Source organism: Peromyscus maniculatus, chromosome 8 (assembly GCF_049852395.1).
Source record: "Peromyscus maniculatus bairdii isolate BWxNUB_F1_BW_parent chromosome 8, HU_Pman_BW_mat_3.1, whole genome shotgun sequence".
NCBI classification, from domain to species: Eukaryota; Metazoa; Chordata; class Mammalia; order Rodentia; family Cricetidae; genus Peromyscus; species Peromyscus maniculatus.
In genome coordinates, this window is record NC_134859.1 from 41,753,708 (window position 1) to 41,774,244 (window position 20,537).

At 50.6% G+C, this 20,537-nt stretch overlaps 1 protein-coding gene across 3 annotated transcripts in view; it reads left to right on the top strand.

Moving 5' to 3' along the window:
- Positions 1-20,537, top strand: part of Galnt10 (polypeptide N-acetylgalactosaminyltransferase 10) — a 147,730-nt gene that overhangs the window by 70,943 nt on the left and 56,250 nt on the right. For 2 of the 3 annotated variants that reach the window (XM_042284036.2, XM_076542384.1), the window contains exons 2-4: positions 2,451-2,549; positions 6,801-6,939; positions 18,425-18,591. In XM_042284036.2, coding sequence (XP_042139970.1) covers positions 6,830-6,939; positions 18,425-18,591 — 277 coding nt within the window. In that variant the 5' untranslated portion in view covers positions 2,451-2,549; positions 6,801-6,829. Of the gene's footprint in view, positions 1-2,450; positions 2,554-6,800; positions 6,940-18,424; positions 18,592-20,537 lie in introns of all 3 variants that reach the window. The other variant, XM_042284034.2, reaches the window with a different exon arrangement.

Consider the following 20,537-nt stretch of genomic DNA (forward strand, 5'->3'; position numbering starts at 1 on the left):
GTTTCTGTTGCTGTGAAGAGGCACCATGACCATGGCAACTCTTATAAAGGAAAAGCATTTAATTGGGGTGGCTTACATCTTCAGAGGTTCAGTCCATCATTATCATGGTGCGACATGGTGGCATGCAGGCAGACATGGTGCTGGAGAAGGAGCTGAGGGTCTTACATCTTAACCAGCAGGCAACAGGAAGTGGTCTGCAACGCTAGGCGTGGCTTGAGCATCTATGAGACCTCAAAGCTCGCCGCCCCCCCCCCCCAAGAGACACACTTCCTCCAACAAAGCCACACCTCCTAATAATACCACTCCCTGAGCTCATGGGGACCAGTTTACATTCAAACTACCCGCAAGGGCTATTAGAATAATCTACTTCATGTGTGGCATCCGTGAGTGCGTGTGATCCTAAAGCAAAATCTGAAGGATGGGTTGGGAGGCTAGAGAATCACCCCAACGTCTGCAGTAAAGTCTCCCCTAATCTATCCTGAGACCTGGCTGAAGCCCAGGCCCACTCCGTTTCCTTCTCAGCCCTCCTGTGGTTTTGAGGACCCTGGCCAGCTGGGCCTGAGGTTCATCACCCTCGCTGGCAGGCGCTGCCAAGTCTTCAGTCTTGGGATTGGAGTGTGTGCTCTGACCCATCTTTCTCCTCCATCAGAATGCCGTTGGCTTTGTTTCACTGTTCTCACTCTCTTCAGAGGGTGCCAGACGCGCTAACTGATGATTAAAACAAAGATTAAAATTCCATTTGGATGAGTGAGTGAGTGGCAGTGGGGACCATGATCGATTCCTTTGGAATGTTGACTCAGAGCACACAGGTTCCAGACGCAGTCACTCCAAGCACGCCCACATGCATTTGCTGTCTAAAGGGATTTCCAGACATTCTGCCAGCCTCCCCAGCTCACTTACATCCTCACTGCGCCCCTTCCCTTTGTCTTCATCTCTTGTGGCAAGGGGGCATTCTGGAAGCCAGGGGAAGGAAAAGTATCAGAAGATGATTGCAAACCAAAAAAAAAAAGACCTCAACCTTCAGAAACACAACCTCTGGGTGTTACAAAAACATTCAAGTACCTCTGGATTGAAAGTCTTGGAATGATCTTTTACATAATATTACATGATCAGCGTTACTTGAGTGTTGTGTGTTTGGAGCTAGAAGGTGGCTTAGTGGGTAAAGCACTTGCTATTGCAAGTGTGACGACCTGATTGTGAATTCCCAGGACTCTTGTAAAAGCAGGAGTCTATCATCCTGTCCCCACCTCCTGGCCTAACACTCACTCCTGAAACTCTGCCCTGGGTGTGTAGCCATTAGCCGGCCACCTGCAGTTCCAGAGCACCAGAAAGGAGTTTGAATTTACTTAAGCCAAAGATTTCAAAGACTTAATCCAAAAAAGAGTAAAATACCACCAGTCGGTGGTGGCCCAGGCCTTTAATCCCAGCACCAGGGAAGCAGAGGCAAGTAGAGCTCTGTGAGTTTGAGGCCAGCCTGGTCTTCAGAGTGAGAAAGGACAGCCAGGGCTACACAGAGAAACCCTGTCTTGGTGGGGGGCACAAAATAAATAAATAATTACATTTTACATTGATTGCATGTTGAAATGCTAATGTTTTAGATAAAGTGAATTGGATTCAGTTATCTATATTGGGCCTGGCGAGGTGGCTTAGCAGATAAGCGTGTGCGCTGGTCTTGCAGAGGACCTACATTCAGTTCCTAACACTTACAGGCTAGCAGCTCACAACCGCTGCTAACTCCAGCTCCAGGGGATCTGATGCCCTCTTCTGGCCTCCCACAGACATGCCCACACACGGACAGACACATAAACACATAATTAAAAATTAAATACATCTTTTAAAAAAAGTACGTTACTAAATCTAAGCTCATGCATTTGTTCGTTCCTTTGGGGTGCCGAGGGCTGAACCCTCGTGAATGCTAAGCTAGCACTCCACCGTTGAACTACACCCCTTAGCCTCTACTTTTGTGTTGTGTTGTGTTGTTGTGTTGTCTTGTTGTGTGACAGTGTCTCACAGTATATGCCAAGCTAGCCTAGAACTCACGGCCTTCCTGCCTCTGCCTCCCAGGATTACAGGGGTGTACCGCCACACCCAGCCTCGTTTTCCCTCTTCAGTGTGGAAAGCAACCGGCTTTCCGTGTCTGCTCCACAAGTCCTTTCTGCTGGGCAGCACCACACTTGGCACCTTCTCCCACCGATGAAAAGATAAGCCTGTCTTTTCTTCCTCCCCTGGGCAGCGCGTTCCCAGCGGGCGGGTGGCGCTGAGCTTCTGTGCCCCTCTGGCTTCTGCCCACCCAGGGGTCCCATGGCAGGCACTCCGAAGGATGCTGGGAGGACCCGACAGGTGGTAGTGCTCCCTTCAGGCGCTGTAGCGACTGGACCTTTGTGGCTGCCCATGTTTCCTTTTCGAGGTTTCTTCTCTTTATTTTCTTTTTCCTTTCTTTTTTTTAAAAGGATTTACACGGTCGACCAAAGAAGCCGTTTTTCTTGGAGGATAAAGAAAAGCTGAAGGACTGGCATGACAAGGAGGCCATCAGGAGGGACGCACAGCGAGTAGGTATGGAGGGGAGGGCTGAGTGTGGGCATGGCGTGCATGCGTGTGCAGCTGCGGGTGTGTGTGTGCGCGCGCGCGTGTGCGCGAGTTGTGTGTGTGTGTGTGTGTGAGGGGCATCTGGACCTCTTGTTCACTTCCTGCCTGCCACCGCCCTCCCTATTTCCTGCACCCACCTTTCACCTGTTCGGACCTCTCCTCTCAGCACCAGAACCGCTGTCCTCGGGTTTGCCCCGCCACCTTGGTATTAGCACGTGACCATGCCTCTCGCAGGTCCCACGCTAAAGTAAGTAGCGCTGATTCGAGGTGACGCAGGCTGAACCCAGAGCAGGTCCCACCCCCAGCAACCTGACCAGCCTTTTTTATGCCACTGAATAAGAGGGGACCTGTACCTCGGAGATACGGTGTCACCTGCCAGCCGTCACACGGGGAGAGCAAGGCCGACCTGGGACTTGAACCCGGGTCCGGAAGGCAGAGCCAGCACCTCACCAGCTCCAGAGTTGGCTGCTTGGGCTTCACAGCTCCAGTTTCCTGCTGCCAGTAGGGCTTTGTCACCTGTCTTGTGAGGCTGGTCGGTAGGGGAAGGGCCGCCATACGGAGGTGCAGAGACTGTGTGGAGATTCTTCTCTGCAGAGGGCGGGCAGAGGTCAGGAGAGCAGCCCCAGCGCCAGCCGCCAGCATAAGGGGCCACCGATGAAATCCACCCTTCCGGAGCCCCCGTCCTCCCCATCTATGGGTCCTCCCCATCTGTGGGTGAGCACGCGCAGTCTGCTCGGGCCACCCCAGAAGGCTGTTGTGAGGGTGTGGAGTGAGGTGATGATGATATGAGGTCGCCTTTGCCTGAGTGGAAAGTGGATACAGCAGCCCGAGGGACTGACATGGTGTGTGGTGACCTGGGTTAAAGGTGTCCCTTCTAAATTATTTATGGCAAAACCAACTCACTGCACAGCTCGGAAGAAAACGGGTGTTAATAACTGAGCCGGTGCCCAGGGCATCCCCAGTCCCGACACCCAGCACTCTGCTCTGTGTGCCAGGAATGTTAGATGAATGGAGAAGGATACTTGTTAAATTAAGAAAGGAAACATCTGCAAAGAGCCAGCTGGCCAGACAATTGTGCCTGAATTATTAGAATACCGGGCTGGCTAGCAAGGGGAAAAAAGAACAGCAGGGAAATTAAGAAAAATAAATGACTGTTTACTTCCTCGATTGTTGAAATAAAATTATACATAAGTATGAAAGAGTAAATATTTAAAAAAAAATAATTTATAATTGCCTAATTATGAGAAAGAAAAAGCGAATGATGAGACTGAGGAGTTCCACCCCGAGTGTCCTCCTCAGCCGTCACAGTGGACCTTCTCTGATGAGAAGACAGAAACTGAGGCCTTGCCAGGATGCTGTGCTGGGGTCCAGCTGGGTGGCCTTGGCTCCCTCTCCTCTGCTCCACCTCGGGGCCTGATCGTGTGTGGCCCCACCCCCCGCCCCGCCCCCATGTGGATCTCCTGGTGCCTTGCTCCAAGTGTGAGTTCAGGCCTCTTTCTGCCACAGCAGCAGTGTCCTCGGTCATGTGACACCCAGAGGGCAGTTGGCCTTAAGCTGCTGTGACTGACTCTTGGATACTCAGCAATGCAGACCCTCGAGCTGCTTGTACCAGTTCTCGGTCACCAGAAGCCTTTGGGTACCCCGGAGAACGCGCTCACGGAGCGCCGGAGACCCTTCTCAGCCACATTGCACACAGACTGCCAAGCGTTTGTCCCCCTGAATCTGTGACTCGCAGTAGAACTTTCCAAGCAGACCTTGGAAAGAGTAGATAAGTCAGCCCTTGATTTACCTCCCGACTTCAAAGAGAAATCAAGGCATCTTTTACCATCGTAGCATTCTAAAAGTCATTTGCTTATTTATTATTACATACAGCCGTACTGAGGACCCAACCTCAACCCAGCAGCCCAGAGGTGCTAGGCAAGCTCTCTGCCGCTAAGCTACAGGTTAGCCCCTTGTTTATGGCAATTTTGATTTACACAGACCATTTGCCTCGCTTAGATGGGGATCAATCAGATCGCCCCAAGTTTATCTGGTGCTTTACAGTTTACAGAAAGTGTTCACTTGTGTGGCCTCTCTCGTTTGACTCCCCCAAACATGCTGCTGATATCAGAGAGAGCCAGGGTTCATCAGCTCAGAGAAGGCAGACCTGCCTCCTGTGGAGGGGGGCTCGGTGGGCAGGGGTTCTGGCTCTGGAGGGGGTACAGGAGCATGGGCTTCGGCCCTCGCAGCTGGTTCTGTAACCTTTGATGAGTTTCAGTACACCAGCAGAGTGAGAGCTCTCCAGTCCACTGTACCGGGGGACTGTGGGGACTCTAGGGAAAGGTTGGGTGGCGTGCAGGACAGGACCCCGGCTGAGTGAATGCTGGTACCCTCCCCCTCTCCTCACTTCCCCCTGCACAATTTGGGGGGATGCTTGGGTGACGTTAATCTTGATTGTTGAGGGCTGGGGAGATGGATCTTCAGTTAAGAGCATTTGATCCTCTTCCAGATGTCGGGCAGCTTACAACTGCCAGTAACTCCGGCTCCAGGGGATCTGATGTCCTCTTCTGGCTTCCACAGGCACTAGCACAGACACACACACACACACACACACACACAGACACACACACACACACAGACACACACACACACACTCTCTCTCTCTCTTCAAAATTTTTTTAGATTTATTTCATTTTATGTATATGAGTGTTTTGCCTCTCTCTCTCTCTCTCTCTCTCTCTCTCTCTCTCTCTCTCTCTGTGTGTGTGTGTGTGTGTGTGTGTGTGTACTACCATGGGTGTGCCTGGTGCCTAAGGAGTTCAGAAGAGAGAGATCCCCTGGAACTAGAGTTTGTGGATGACTGTAAACCATTCTATGGGTGCTGGCACCTGAATGCAGGTCCTCTATGAGAAAGTGCTCTTAACTGCTGATCCATCTCTCTAGCCCCCGTATAATTTTAAAAAATAGAAGAAAACTTTTTCTTTTAATTCATGGTTGTGTAGTTTTTTTTTTCCTTGAGAAGTGCCTGGAAGATGAATGGAGCTCACTCTGGGTCTGTCTGTTAGGGCCCCTCCAGAGACAAGCAGATCTTTGGAGCACTGACATGGTAAATATAGGTTATAGGGAGGAAGACGGGGTATGGGCTCAGGGGAAAGGCACCAAGATGAACTGCTCTTCAAGGGAAGAGATGCATTACTGTCGGAGATGGTCCAGTGGGGGGGCCTGAAGAGAGTCTTCAGTCTCACAAAGAGCAGTGTCTATCCTTAAAGGTTTCCTTGCGCAGCATGGAAGCAGGCTTAGTTAATGTATGATCTAGTGGTAGTCCACAGTGCATGCCTGTAGTCAGGTTGTCTCTGGTGTCCAGATGGCGGAGGGAGGGAGCAGATTTGGCTTCTTGTCAGAGCAGTGAATGGCCGGCCCACTTTCTGAAGAAACCCTTGGAAGAGAGGGTCTTCCAGAATGTGTGCCTGGATCTTGTGAAGATACAGAATAGCCCCAGAAGGGCTTGGGACCCAACGAGGAAGCTGATATGGTGACAGTCTGGAAGGAGACAGAAGTAGGAGGTGGGGTCTCTGTGAAGAAAACAGACCAGTGGGAGAGTGCCCTTGGGGTTGAATCTCACCCTGGCACCTCTCCCTGTATTCCCTCTCTCTGTTTTCTGCGTCCCCTGAGCCTTTTCCATGCAGTACACACACACACACACACACACACACACACACACACACACACACACACACACACCGCTGCCACTGCGTTCTGGTTCACAACAGGCACGGGAGCACAGAGCCATGTGACGATGGACACAACCCCCTGGAACAAATCCTTTCCCCATTAAGTTGCATTTCTCAGGTCCTTGGTCACAGTAATGCAGAAGTGACTAATACGCCCCGTGACCAGGTATAAGATCAAGAACAAAATTCAGACGTATTTATTTTATTTTACGTGTGCGAGTGTTTTGCCGGCGTGTGAGTCCGTGCACCACACGTGTGCAGTGCCCATGGAGGCCGTAAGAGGACATCTGATCCCCGGAACTGGAGTTACAGGTGGTTGTGAGGCACGACATGAGTGCTAGGACTGAAATCTGAGTTCTCTGCAAGAGCAACTGGTGCTCCTAACCACGGAGCCGTCTCTCCAGACTCACGCCTAAGGCTCTATCTGCCGCCCAGTCATTCTCTCCCCAGCCTCAACCCTTGTCAGGTAAACCAGCAACACTGAATTTGCTCTCTGCCCCCTAGGACATGGAGAACAGGGGAAGCCTTACCCCATGACCGATGCCGAGAGAGTGGACCAGGCATACCGAGAAAACGGATTTAACATCTACGTCAGTGATAAAATCTCCCTGAATCGCTCTCTCCCCGATATCCGGCACCTGAAGTGAGTGTCACACTTCTCATCTCCTGCTGCCTAAGGGCTTTGCCCATTGCTCTGGGTTGTGAGTTCAGTTACACGAAGGGCCGCCGGCCTCCTGTGGAACAGAGCCCCCTGCAGGGGCTCCAGTTACCAAACCCTTTATAATTTGGAGCTGATATGGCCAGGCATGGCGCTGCCTGACCGTCTGTTTCCTTCACGCCGGGGGTAGGAGCCAGCAATTCTCAGAGAGTTTCCCGAACAGCGGCATCAGTTCACCTGGGAATTTGTTATACGTGCTAGAGTGTGTGTGTGTGTGTGTGTGTGTGTGTGAGAGAGAGAGGGGGGGGGGCACGTTGCCATAACACACATGTGGAAGTCGGAGGACAACCTCTGGTGTAGGTCCTTGCCTCCTTCTGCCTTGTTTAAGGCAGGGTCCGTTTGCTGTTCACCCTGTATACACTGTATACAGCAGGCTGGCTGCTGCCAGCTCCTAAGGAACTCTCCTCTCCCCCTCCCTCCTTACTGTAAAAAGCGTTGGGATTAGAGATGGTTCACTACTGTGTCTGGCTCTATGTGGATTCTAGCACTTCAAACCCTGGTCCCCAGGCTTGCCCAACAAGCGCTCTAGCCCCTGAGCGATCTCTCCAGCCCAGTCCTCCACTCAAATTTAACTGTATCAAAGTCCTGGAGGGCGTCAGCTGTCAGTGCCCCCCCCAGAAGCCCTGTAGGCGACTCTGACGCAGCCACAGGGTAGAAGAGGAAACCACATGGCTGGGAAGCCTCACTTAGAAGGCAGTCTGCCCTCCAGGACAAGTGCCCCATTCTGCACTGAGGTCTCTTGCCCAGAGGGGACAGAAGAGGGACCCAGAGCGACTGCCTGTGGGATTTACTGTCTGTTTCATGGTCTTCGGTAATGCCCTAGGATCTTCCCTTGACACATGAGAGTGTTGTTCAGCCACGCTGGTGTTGCTGGGTTCAGAACGGGGAGCTGACACTGAGACTCACCAGACCAAACCCCATGCCCAACATCTGGAGCACTGATTGTCGTAACTGTAAAAAACTTACTCCGAGTGCCCCAACCTTACACCGCCACGAGCTCCTAGGAAACAACATAATGGCTCATCTCTCCCTATTCTCCTGGTGCGGGCCTTCAGCTATCTGTCCTCCTGCCTCAGCCTCCCACGTAGCCGGGATGGCGGCCCTTTTCGTCAGGCCCAGCTCTCGTAACTCATACATGCCGCACTGACAGTGAGAAGGAACAGATTGCGTAGGAGATGTTTTTATATGATTGTAGAATAGGAAAACCTGAACAGTCCAAAGTTGGAAACAGTGCCTGCCTGATTGGCTTCCTTTTCTTTCGGTTTTTTTTTTTTTCCTTTCTTTAAAAAGATGTTATGTGTATGTATGTGGGAGTACATATGCCACAACATGCCTGTTGAGGTCAGAGGACAGCGTACAGGGGTCAGTTTTCCCGTTCCAGCAGGTGGGTTCCTGGGATCGAACTCAGGCTTGGCAGCCATCCCCTTCATCTGCTGAGCCGTCTCGGCAGGCTTTCACTCTTACTTTGTGTATTTTTTTTTTCTTCCACATTAGAAATGTTGCCCCGAAATGTATCCACAGCTTGGCAGGGGGAGTGGGGGTGGCCCGTGCCCAGGAGGGCTCAGGAGGCCTCCGGCGCCTCAGTTAGCAGCCTGTCCGCCCTGCCAGCCTCCTGATTGCTAATGTTGAGTACTTCTAACACCTGCTTTGTACAGCTTCTCCAAGTGTGGAAGCTGGATTTCCAGCAGCGAGCAGACAGCTACCTTGAAGACCTCCTCTGTCCCCAGAGAGGAGGCTCTCCTGCGATTTGAACGTGGGAGCCCATAAGTAAATTAGAACGCTTGGGCAGCCTACTGCCTTCTGTTCCTTTTGGCTTAAACAACTTCTCTGGCGGGAGCAGGGTTCCTGTTTGCCTTTTATCCCTTCAAACTAAACTTTGGCAAGGGCAGGATGGAGGGGGCTGTTGGTGTGTATCAGGCGCCTTCGCTCGCACCGGAAGACACACACCCACGGAGAGCAGGAGCTCGGCAGTTTGGCCCCAGGTTGCTGGGCTGGCATGTGGGAGGCGACCCGCTGGCTCCGAGCAGGCCTGCCCTCTGCACCGCCAGCCCAGTGAGTTTGAACACAGGCTGGCTGGTGGGCTGGCCCACTTTCCCTGCTCCCTGGGGAACCAAGCCCAGCCCCTTGGCTTGGCGAGCCAACACAGAGGCTTCAGGACCCATGGCGGGAGACACAAGGGAGCCTTGGCTACAGAAGTGAGTGGGAGCTGTGGGCTCCTCTGGGATGCATCCATTGGGTTTTCGGTTTCCCGGTGCAAAGCTAACCGCACTGGGGATGACAGCAGCCGGCAGCCACGGCCTACTCGCCCCATGGTGAGCACTGAATGTCAGGAAGGAGTGAGTGAGTGGACGTGAATGGAATCTTTGTCTACCACATTCCCACGCCCCCTACCCCTTTTGGCTTTTTCCTTTTGTGTTAACATGATAAAATGTATGATATGTGCTGAATTTCCGCAAAAGAACTTATGGATTATTGTAATAGCCCAGAGTCTCTGGAGCCTCTTTCCAACTCCAACAGGTTGCAGAGTCTGAATGAAAAGGAAGGCAGAGCTTGTTACCTCTGACCGTCATACCACACACGCTAAGGAAATGAAATGGTCATGGGGGGATGGCTCAGGGGATAAAGTGCTTGCGGCACAAGTCTGAAGACCTGAGTTCAAGTCCCCAGTACCCACATAAAAGCCGGGTGTGGTGGCACACGCCTCTATTGCTAGTGGTGGGGGTTGGGGGGCAGAGACTGGTGGATCCCCAGAGCACAGAGAGAGGGCTGGGGCAGTCTGTGGAGAGTCTGCCAGTGGGTTCTTGTTCAACATATGTCTTAGAGGGAAAAGAATCACCCAGGAGGACTAGAGACTCCACTGAAGGCTGATAACTGTCTCTCCCCACCGCTCAGGCTGGGAAAACTCAGGGTTCACACTTCACGAGGAGATGGGTGTAGTACCTCGCAGCCCTTCTTTATTCTTCAGCCCTCTGGACCAGTCTGGAGAATAATCAGAAACTGTGGGTTGGAAAGATAAAAGTGTTTTCAAGTAACTTAATGCGATGCAAAGCTCAGTGGTGCAGACGTACAAACAGACACTCGACTGTGAACAGTGACAGCCAGTCCTAAAATTAGTAGGAGTGCAAAGTAGCAGGGAAGGTGACCTGTGACAGTAACAATCGTGGGTCAGCACCACCTGGCGCTGATACAGGTGTGGCATTAGCAGGACACTGCAGCTGTGTTCTGTTTATAGAAAGACTCCACTTCTAGAAATACAGGGTTTTTATTTTATATGTATGAGTGGTGTGTGTGTGTGTGTGTGTGTGTGTGTGTGTGTGTGTGTGTATGCATATACACTTGGTGTGTATGTGACTGTGACACATTCCTCAGAATACAAAAGAGGACATCAAATCCCCTGAACCTGCAGTTACAGATGGTTGTGAGCTGCCAAGTGGGTTCTGAGAACCGAAGCTGGATCTTCTGTAAGAGCAGCAAGTGCTCTTAACCACTGAGCCATCCCTCCAGCTCCCAAAATCCAGAAATAAAGCCAGCTGTGGCTGAGATGAAAGATGCATAGATTAATGGTGGATTAGCTATTGCAGGGGAAATTGTGAGTGAACTTGAAGGCAGAGCAAAACAAACTGCCCGAAATAAAACATCAAGTTTTGAAAAATGAAAACTCAATGAAGTTTGGGATGATTTTGAGCCATCTAATAGGCGTATGATTGGAATCTGTGGCAAAGAGAAGGAAAATAATGGTGTGAACCTCTCCAAACTGGGTGGTAACTGTAATGCTACATCCAAGAAACCCAATGAGGAGGCTGGGAGGGTGGTTCAGTGGGTAAAGCGCCTGCCTCGCAAACGTGAGGACTTGAGTTCGGATTCCCAAGAGGTAAAGTGAGACACTGAGGCCTGGTAAAGCGTGTCTGTAATCTCAATGCTCACACGGCAAGATGCATACAGAGAGTTGAAGGCAAGAGGGTCCCTGGAAGCTTGTGAGTCCGTTAGGCATGGACAGCAGCAATGAATGCCCATGTTCATACACACAAATGCATGCACACACAAAGAATAAATAATTGTCACAGCCACAGGTGGGAGCAGGGAACCAAGCTAGGAGTCTGTGACAGGAAAGGAGAGTGACTTGTGTGAGATGGGAGCAGCAGAGAAGCCAGGGCTGGTTCTCAGGATACCTTGAAGGTGGAGACAGCAAGATCTACCTAGGAGCTGTATGGAAGTGAGCGAAAGAGCAGAGTCGAGGATATAGGGGTCAGGGTTCGAGCCCCAGAGCCGCTGAAGAGGTGGAATTGCTGTTTGCAGACAGGCAGGGAAGACCTTGGAAGAGCAGGATCCGGGGAGGCACCCGGAGCGAGACGCTATTAAATATGTAGATGTCCACAAGGTAGGCGAGTGCAAGGTGGTATTGTGAAAAATGGAAATGGGATTTTTGAGTTGCTGTGTTCAAATTGTGGTTTTAGTTCACCTTCCTTGGAGAGCAAAAGACAACAGAGATCCAACAAGGTTGTGAGTCTGAAACTGACTGGCTGGCATCAGGTTATATGGATCGGCGGCTGGTTAGATTTACCTGTCAACCTAGAATCATCTGAGAAAACAGCCTCATTTGAGGAATTGTCTAGATCAAGTTAGCCTGTGAATGCATCTTGGTGGGGGTGGAGGGTGGGGTAATCTTGATTGTTAATTGAGGTAGAAAGACCTGCTCATTGTGGGAGGTACCATCCCCCGGTTTGGGATTCTGAATAGTGTGAGTGGAAAATGCTACCAGAGAGCAAGCAGGCGGCGTGAATGCATTGTTTCTTTCTGCATCTGACTACAGACAGATGTGAGGCGGTTAGCTGCTTTGAGTTCCTGCCTCAACATCCCCCTCAATGATAGATTATATACAACCTAGAGGGATAAGCCATCTAGACCCTCACCTCCCGAAGGTTGCTTTTGGTCAAGGTATTTTATCTCAGTGACAAAAATGAAGACAGAATAGTTCACCTCCAGGGGTCAGAGCTCGGCAAGAACCCCGCTCATAGAGTCCACACCCGCCGTCCCTGCTGCCATACAGAGAAGTTGGTTGACCGTCTGCCGACTAGTGACAGCCTTAGAGGCAGACTCCATCCTTTTCGTCATGCTTCATGCATTCAAGTGAGCTTGGTGGGCACCTTTAAAATGGAGTGCTCCAGAAGCACCCAGGATGTGGAATTCTGGCTGCAGGTGGGATGCGGCCATCCTGATGTGATAGGTGGTTACCGAGGCAGCTCTGGGCAGAGAGCACCTATAGGTGGGGAGCTCTGTGCCCTGGGAAAGGGAGTCCAGGTTCTTCTGCGGCACCTCTAATTTCTCAGGAGACTTATATGAGCTCTCCTCTAAAACCACGGAGTGCCTTTTTAAGATAGCAGTTATTGACCCATTGGACCCAATATCAAGATTTAAAGGCTCGAGAGCCTTGAAGGAAAACGGCAGCCAATCCAGTTTCTCCAGGTGACTTTTATTTCCTCTGGTTTGTACGCCAGATTTCAGTGGGCTCAGCCTGTGGGTTGAAAATTGTAGAGATTGATGGCTGGCAAGCAGAAATGGCTGCCTGTCAGCAAAAACTCAGACAGGCATGTATCACCCACGAAACGTGCTGGCTGAAAACCACCCACAGCCACACCAGCCGAGGGATGGTCTGTATGTGTGAGTTTGGATTTTTCGTTCTTTCTTTTTTTTGAGTTTGGATTTTTCACTGTTGTTGTTTTGTTGTTCTTACAAACAGAGGCATTTTCTGAATCTTCTAGAAATAGATGCTACATTCATCTTTAATAAAAAGCTCCCATTTATTGTGGGCTTTTATTCATTTCTTGGTCTGCTGGCGACTGGGTGGGGCACTTCCCAGTTAGAGTGTGGTTCTAGCCCCTTCAGCGTGATTTTGTCACAGGTCTCCCACTACATCACCTGGACTGAATCTTAGCGGAGCTCTTGGCTAAAGTCAGCCCAGCCCGTAGAAAGCAGATCAAAGCATGTGACCCTTTACCGCAGCATTCTCATGTGGATAGCAGCCCATGTCTCTCAGACTTCAGTATTTTATTCATTGGTCGGTGAAGGGCCTTGGACTAGGTTTTACTAGACAAATCTAAGAAGCAGGACCAGCACACTCTCCACTTGGATTTCATACTCCACACTGAAGATGGTAGTCACCTATTCAGGAACAGACAGCTGGAATCCAGTTGGGCTGGTTAGAGAGATGAGTGGAATCTTAAGTGATGCTGCCACTGAAAGAGTTTAAAGAAAAAGAAAAGACTGAAGGAAAGATGAAAGCTGTCACCTGTCCTAGTCAGCATTACCCATCAACCTGGCGCAGCCTAGAATCACCGGAAAAGAGATTCTCAGTTGAGTAACTGTCTTCATCAGGTTGGTCTGTGGGCATATCTTAACTGTTCATTGATACAGGGGGTCCCAGCCCACTGTGGGCATCGCCATTCCTTAGGCAGGTGGTTCTGGGCTGTGTCAGAAAGCTAGCTGAGCATGGACCTGTGAGCCAGCCAAAAAGCAGTGTTCCTCCATGATTGGTGCATAAATTCCTGCCCAGACTTTGCTCAGTAATGGACTTTGACCTGGAAGTGTAAACTAAAATAAAACTCTTTTTCCCCCTAAGTTGCTTTTGGTCATGGTGTTTATCACGGCAACAGAATGAAAGTAGAGCTCCACCTCTCTCCCTTCCTTCAGATGGCACCGGGGAAGCGGGGTGACAAGCTAAGCAGCTTAGTTTAGGAACAGAAGAGAGTGCCCTCCTTGTGGCAAGTTCTCCTCTCCATATTTGGGGGGGGGGAGCAGTCTTCCATCCCAGCTCCCCACACACTCAGATCCAAGCTCAGCCCAAGCAGGGAGCACAAACCATTTGGTCTTTGCTCATCATATATATGGATGTGTGTGAGTCCAGTGTTCTGTTTGATTTTGCACCATGTGGTTGGACTATTTTATTGTACAAGTAGCCTCTTTGGTTTTATGTATTATGTTCGTGCTTGTCAGCCACTTTCCATGGCTGTGTGGTATTCCTCGGGAATAGTCTGCACATCCTTTCCTCTGTAGACAGGTGTGCCATACTGGTATTTTCCAGTTCTCTGCTTCTGGAGACACCATGGCAGAATGTTCTGGAACTTGTACCTCTTTCCAGCTTGTCTCCCCTCCTTTCATGAATCATCAAAGGCCTTGGGGTAAAGTCCAGTTTGTCCTGGCCACTGGCAGCCGTCACCTAACCGTCTGCCATGACGCCCCTTAGGAACCAAAGTCATTCGCAGAGGCAGGAGGATCATCATGAGTTTTAGACCAACTTTGGGCTAGATAGCAATACCCTGTCTCAAAAAAGAAAAGAAACAGTGATTTATGACTTGAGGAAAGAAGTTTCTGGAACATAGGTTCATGTAGGTAAAGAAAAAAATAAAATAAAATAAAATAAAAAATAGCATAGTCCAAGATCTGATTGAGACTGTCTGCATCTGAACTCTGGGGCAAGCAAGTCAAGAATGTAAATCTACAGATGCCTGATTGGCTGAGGCCCCTGACTAAGTGGCAATAAACTTTGACTGAGTGGCAATAAACTTCGTTCCTCTGGCTGTGTCTTGAGCAGGTGTGTGTGTGGCTGGCTCTCAGCAGAGCCGCTGTGAATGGGGAAGGGCTTCGTAAAGAACTTAGCTTTGACCCTTCCGTCCCACACCTCTTCCCACTCCACTGATTCCAGCCGGCTGTGGGCTGCTGTTGGCTGTTGAGGGTTTTGTTGCTGCTGTTTTGTTTTGGTGTTTGGTTTTGACTCTAGGTTTCTGTATAGCTGGGCTGGCCTCCGACTCCCAGCCTTCACCCCCGCACCCAGCTTTAGTGCCGGGAGGACAGGTGCACACCACCACCTTCAGCTCTGACCAAGTGCGTTACAGAGAAAGCTGTCTCATCCCCGAACTGAGATAGAGAAGGGCTGGGGTGCCTGCTTAGGAAGGAGACTGAACATTGGCGTGTGCCTGGAGAGAGCAAGCCGAGCGCTAGGCATGCAGTGCATTCAATTCTCACTGCTCTTGACTATGTGCGCCTTGTGACCAGCTGTTGAAGTGGGTTCCCTGATGTGATGGACTGTAACCTGGAATTGTGACCGAGATAAGCCCTCTTCCCTCCTAAGTCGCTTTTTGCCGAGGTTTTTGTTGTTGTTGTTGTTGTTGTTGTTTTATTACCACAGATGAAACTCAGAGAGGACCACATAAGAACACAAGAACAATCTGCCAGGTTGTTCCTCGGGCCCTAGTTTGGGTGGGTCCCTGAGGTATTGTATCCAAAGCTGGGGAAGGAGGGACCTGGGCATCACCTCTTAGGAGATGGCATTATGCTGGGATGTGAGGACTTGAGAAACCACCAGCCACACAGTGGGTACATTTGGGAGCACAACCTGAGGGTTTACAGGGGGGGTGGGAGGGGATGGACAGGACAGGATATATCTAAGGAGACCAGGAAAACTCTCTCGTGCAGTGCCCCGCATTCCCAGGCATGCTTTCTCACCCTGTCTTTCCTCAGGCTCCCTTCTCTCTCATTTCTGGAATGTGCCCCGCTCCCACATGCTGTCCACCAGCACGCAGGTGCTGAGACAGGACTGTGTTCCTTTCCTCTCAGGGCTTCAAGCCCAGCGACGTCACCCATGGCCTGCCATCTCAGTGGGACTCTAAGTGGCCACCTCCCTCCCTCAGTTCTCAGGCTTTCCTTCAAGCAGGGATGGCATGCCCACCCGGTCTGCCCTGGGGGTCATGTCAGAGTTTAGCTAGGAAAGTGACCCACAGGTGTCAATCCGTCACGCAGATGTTGCTCCCTCCTCTTCATCCCCCTTCTTTTCCTCTCCCACCTCTTCCTCGCTCCTCCTTCCTCGCCTCTCTTGCTCCCCTAACGCACTGCTGGTGTCACCCCCTTACACATGCCCTCTCCACCCCACCCCCAGTCACCATCCACACAGTTCTCCTCAGGACCCCAGGAAACCTTTCTGCAGTGGTGCTGTGAGTTTGGGTGTCTACCGCAGTGACCCCTTGAACTTGAGTGGGCATCAGACTCACACAGAAGATTTGTTAAAAAGCAGACTGCTGGGCCCCGCCCTGAGACTGCTGCTCTTGTGCTGGTGGTCTGGGACGGGCCAGAGAGTTGGTTTTCTAACAAGCTCTCAGGCCTAGCGAGGCGGCTGGTCCAGGCTGGACAACTCATTCAGAACAGGCGCCTTCTCTGCCCCCTCTTTGCATCCCGCTTCTCTCCTGAAGCAAAACAGTTTATCATAAAGCAAACAAACTAGCTTACCTTCTGTAAAACAAATCTTAGGCTGGGCAGATGGACTTAGATATTGTTCCCGCCCGAATTGGACTCACCCACTTCTTCAAAACCTAAAACGGGCCAGGAAGACACCTCAGTGGATGAGAGCACATGCAATGTAAGTGGGAGGCTTGAGTCTAAATCTCCAGCACCCATGTAAAAAGATGGGTGTGGCTGCATGCCGGGAAGCCCAGCATTGGGGAGCTGGAGCCCGAGCATGGGGAGGGGGGGATCCTAGGAACTCTCCAGACAGCCATCCTCGACAAGACAGACAGATTTGGGTTCAATGAGAGACCTTGTCTCAACACTTGTACGCATGCACGCATGCATGCATGCACATATGCATGTACGCGCGCGCGCACGCGCACACACACACACACACACACACACACACACACACACACACATATACACACACACACAAAAGGAAAGTCTGGGAAACTGTAGCAAGGGGAACCCAAGGAAGCGTATCGTGTAGCAAGGTTTCCACAGTGGAGCAGTCAGTGAAAAGTAAAGGTGTGAAGTGTATACTATCGGGTTTCCTAGAAAGCCCTGCAAGGCCAGCAATCTATACCCACAGCTGTTTATACAAAAAACGTGGAAACAGTACAGTCATTAGCCACAGAAATCACGTGGCCTCCTGGAAGATGAGGAGACACTAATGAGAGGCAGATATCTTCGAATTACCCCTTTTAGAGTCGGCCTTGGAACTGTATGCTTCACATAATTATGTAAACATGACTAGACCCAAATTAAAAATTAAAGCGCAAGCCCTACAGGTAAATAACTAAATATAATAAGTGAACCCAGATGTTCCCTGCGCGTGTGGCTACAGAAAGAGATGCAGAGACGGATCACTCGGGCAGCTTCAGAACAGAAATTTTGACTGAAATATACACTATAGAAAAAAAAAATATGTAATAGTGTTGCTACCAGTAATGCTGGAATTGTGTTTCCTGATAGGATTGCATGTTGTAGGGCAGAAAGAAAATACATGGTTATGTTAATGTTAAGAACCTAGGTAGGGTTTATTTCATTTTAGATATACATGTGAGTGCCTATAGGTTTGTATGTGCACTACATGTATGCCTGGTGCCTGAAAAGGCCAGAAGAGGGCATTGGAACCCCTCTGGATCTGGAGCTGCAAGAGATTGCGAGCCACCTGATGTGGGCACTGGGCACTACACCCAGGTCCTCCAAAAGAACAGCACATGCTTCTGACTGCTGAACCATCACCCTAGCCCCAATAGCCTCGTGTTTAGCAAACTAAATGCAATATAGAAAACCAAAAATATCACGAGAAAACTATAGGTCAGTATTCCTAATGAGACTAGATACAAAACTCCTCAACAAAAGAACCAGTGAACAAAATACTCAGCATTGTATGAGGATTGTGTACTGTGGCCAGCTAGGCTACCCCGGAAATGCAAGGTTGATTTAATGTGGGACCACCAATCAATGTGCTAGACCAGAGTAATACAACAAAAGACAGATATCCGCAGATGCAGGGAGAAAAAAAGCATTTGACAAAATCCAAAACTTCAGGGAGTTTAAGACATTCCATAGACTAAGAATTTAAAGAACTCCTTGTTCAGTGGTACCAATAAAAAAAACTGCACTACTCAGGGATGAAAGGTCCCCGACCCCAGAAGATCAGGAGGAGGACAAGGTGTCTGCCCTTACCACTTCAACCCAACATTGCTTTACAATCTCTAGGCAAGACGATCAGACAAGAAAATAATAAATTAATTAATTAATTAATGGCTTCTAGGTTGGATATTAAGTAAGATTATCTATTTGTAAATGACATTTTCTATCTCTCTCTCTCTCTCTCTCTCTGTGTGTGTGTGTGTGTGTGTGTGTGTGTGTGTGTGTGTGTGTGTAAACCTGACTTTTACACGGGACCCACTCCACCAGAGTGGAAGTAGGACACCGTGGGGCCAAGGAGAATAAAGTCCTACAGCTGAGGTCTCTCTCTCCACCTCTCTCCTCCCCTAATGGCTGGAAAGGACATGGGACTCCCGTTTAGCCCGATGCCCGCCTCCGCGCTCTTGCCGCAGTGTGGAAGCCGAATGGCGACTCTGGATAACGCCCGTCTTCTCTCCTCTGTGTCTCCCTCCAGCTGCAACAGCAAGCGCTACCTGGAGACACTCCCCAACACCAGCATCATCATCCCTTTCCACAACGAGGGCTGGTCCTCACTGCTCCGAACCGTGCACAGCGTGCTCAACCGCTCGCCCCCAGAGCTGGTGGCGGAGATCGTGTTGGTGGACGACTTCAGTGATCGAGGTAGGGCCCTGCCCACCCTGGCTCCGCTCCCCCTGAGCTCCGTGCTCACCAAGCGGTGCTCCCCACAAAGGAGTTCTCCAGCTGTGTGATATATGAGTCCCTATTTGCTCCACAGCTGCTACGCAGACCTTGTACCTTACCCGTGATCTCATCTCATGTTCACAACACCCCCAGCAAACATCCCCTTTGGTCGGTCTGGACACGCGTTAAACTGTGAGAAACAGAAAATTAGCCGAGCACTAGCAGGCATGGATCTGTTCCCTCGCCTGTCTACCTGTTTCCAGGACTGGGATATCTTGTATTTGGGGGCTGTCCAAATTTGCTTTCCCTTGCTGTGATAAACACCATGACCCAAAGCAACTTGGAGGAGGAAAGCGTTTACTTTTATGGTCATAGTTCATCACCGAAGAAAGTCAAGCCAGAAGCCGGACCTGAAGCAGAAACCACAGAGGTATGCTGCTGACTGGCTTGACCCCTCACTTCTGCTTATCTGGCTTTCTTACACAGCCCAGCCCCACCTGAATAGGGATAACACCACCCACAGTGGGCCAGACCCTCCTGTGTCAATTAGCAATGAGGACAGTGCCCTACAGACAGACAGGCACACAGACGAGTCTGATCAAGCAGTTCTTCAAATGAGGTTCCTTTTTCTCAGGAGACTCCAGGTTGTGTCAAGGTGGCAGTCAAAACTAACCAGAATAGGGGCTGTTGTTTTTAAAAGAAACAAAAAAAAAAAAATGAAAAAGCAGTTAACTCATTCAGTGCTTCCCCTCCCCCCCCCCCCGCGCGCCCCATCACAAAATGGCACTGAACCTGTGGAAGTTCTAGATAAAAGACACAGCCCCTTCTTGTCAAGCTTTTTCTCCTCCTCCTCCTCCTCCTTCTTCTTCCTCTTCTTCTTCTTCTTCCCCCTCCTCCTCCTCTTCTTCTAGGAGGTTCTCCAGAACCTTGTGGCCAGAACTCTGGAACCTGGTCCATCTATCTATGTAGGACACTACGAGCATGAGACTTTGTGTCTGTGGGAGAGGTGTGGCCACAAATGAAATCCAAGACAGACTGCCTTCCAGCTCGTGGCCTCCCACTTCTAGGGCGTCCCCGAAGGTCTGTGAACCTGTGGTGGCTGGGGGAGGCCTTCCTGGTCACACAGCTCTTCGCTGCAGACCTGGAAGTTGTTAGCCTCTGATCTCGCCCCGACCCCCACTTTGTCTATGACCTTAGCCCAGGCCCCTGGGTCCCTCTTGTGCTTCCCTCAAGTGTGAAAAGGAATAGTTAAGACCGACTTCCTTTTAGGAACCCTGCCTCTTAAATGAGTTCCTAGATACTGGACAGTAAAATGCTTGGGGCGGTGTCTCACCCAGGGAGAGTAAAAACAAGCCAGCCACCGCTGGCTGTTGTTACTGTTTCTTGCAGTTATTTATGACTGGTGTATGGTGGACTACCCTTTGTCCCCTCTCTCCTGCTCCCCTCTTCTCAGCCTCCTATCCCAACCTCTTCCTCTGGCTTGACCTTGCTACCCTCAAGTCAGAGAACCCCATTAGCTGTATGTGACCCCAGGGAGCAAGTGACCCTCCCCTGGGGCGAATGGCCTTCCTAGCTTTCCTGATACACTTATTCTGAGGCCTCACCTAGCTCTCATAGTCCCCAGCTTGTGCACCTGCAACAGCAGAGTCCATAGGACTCCATCTCTCCTAGGGCCTGCTCTTGGCTGATCCTCTTACAGTGGCTCCTCCCTGGCCGTCCGCAGTGGCCGCACTGCTGGAGCATCTTGGGAGAGCACACTGCTGAGCTTCCTGTGGTCCTGTTCACTTGTCCATCTGTTCCTCCGCTTCCCTACTTGTGCGCAGTACCTTTTCCGAGGAGCTCAGCTGTGAGTGTAGCCCTGGAGTGGATAAGCATCGGTGGTATATCCTCTTTGGATTAACGGTGAGCCGCCTGGGGTGTTGACG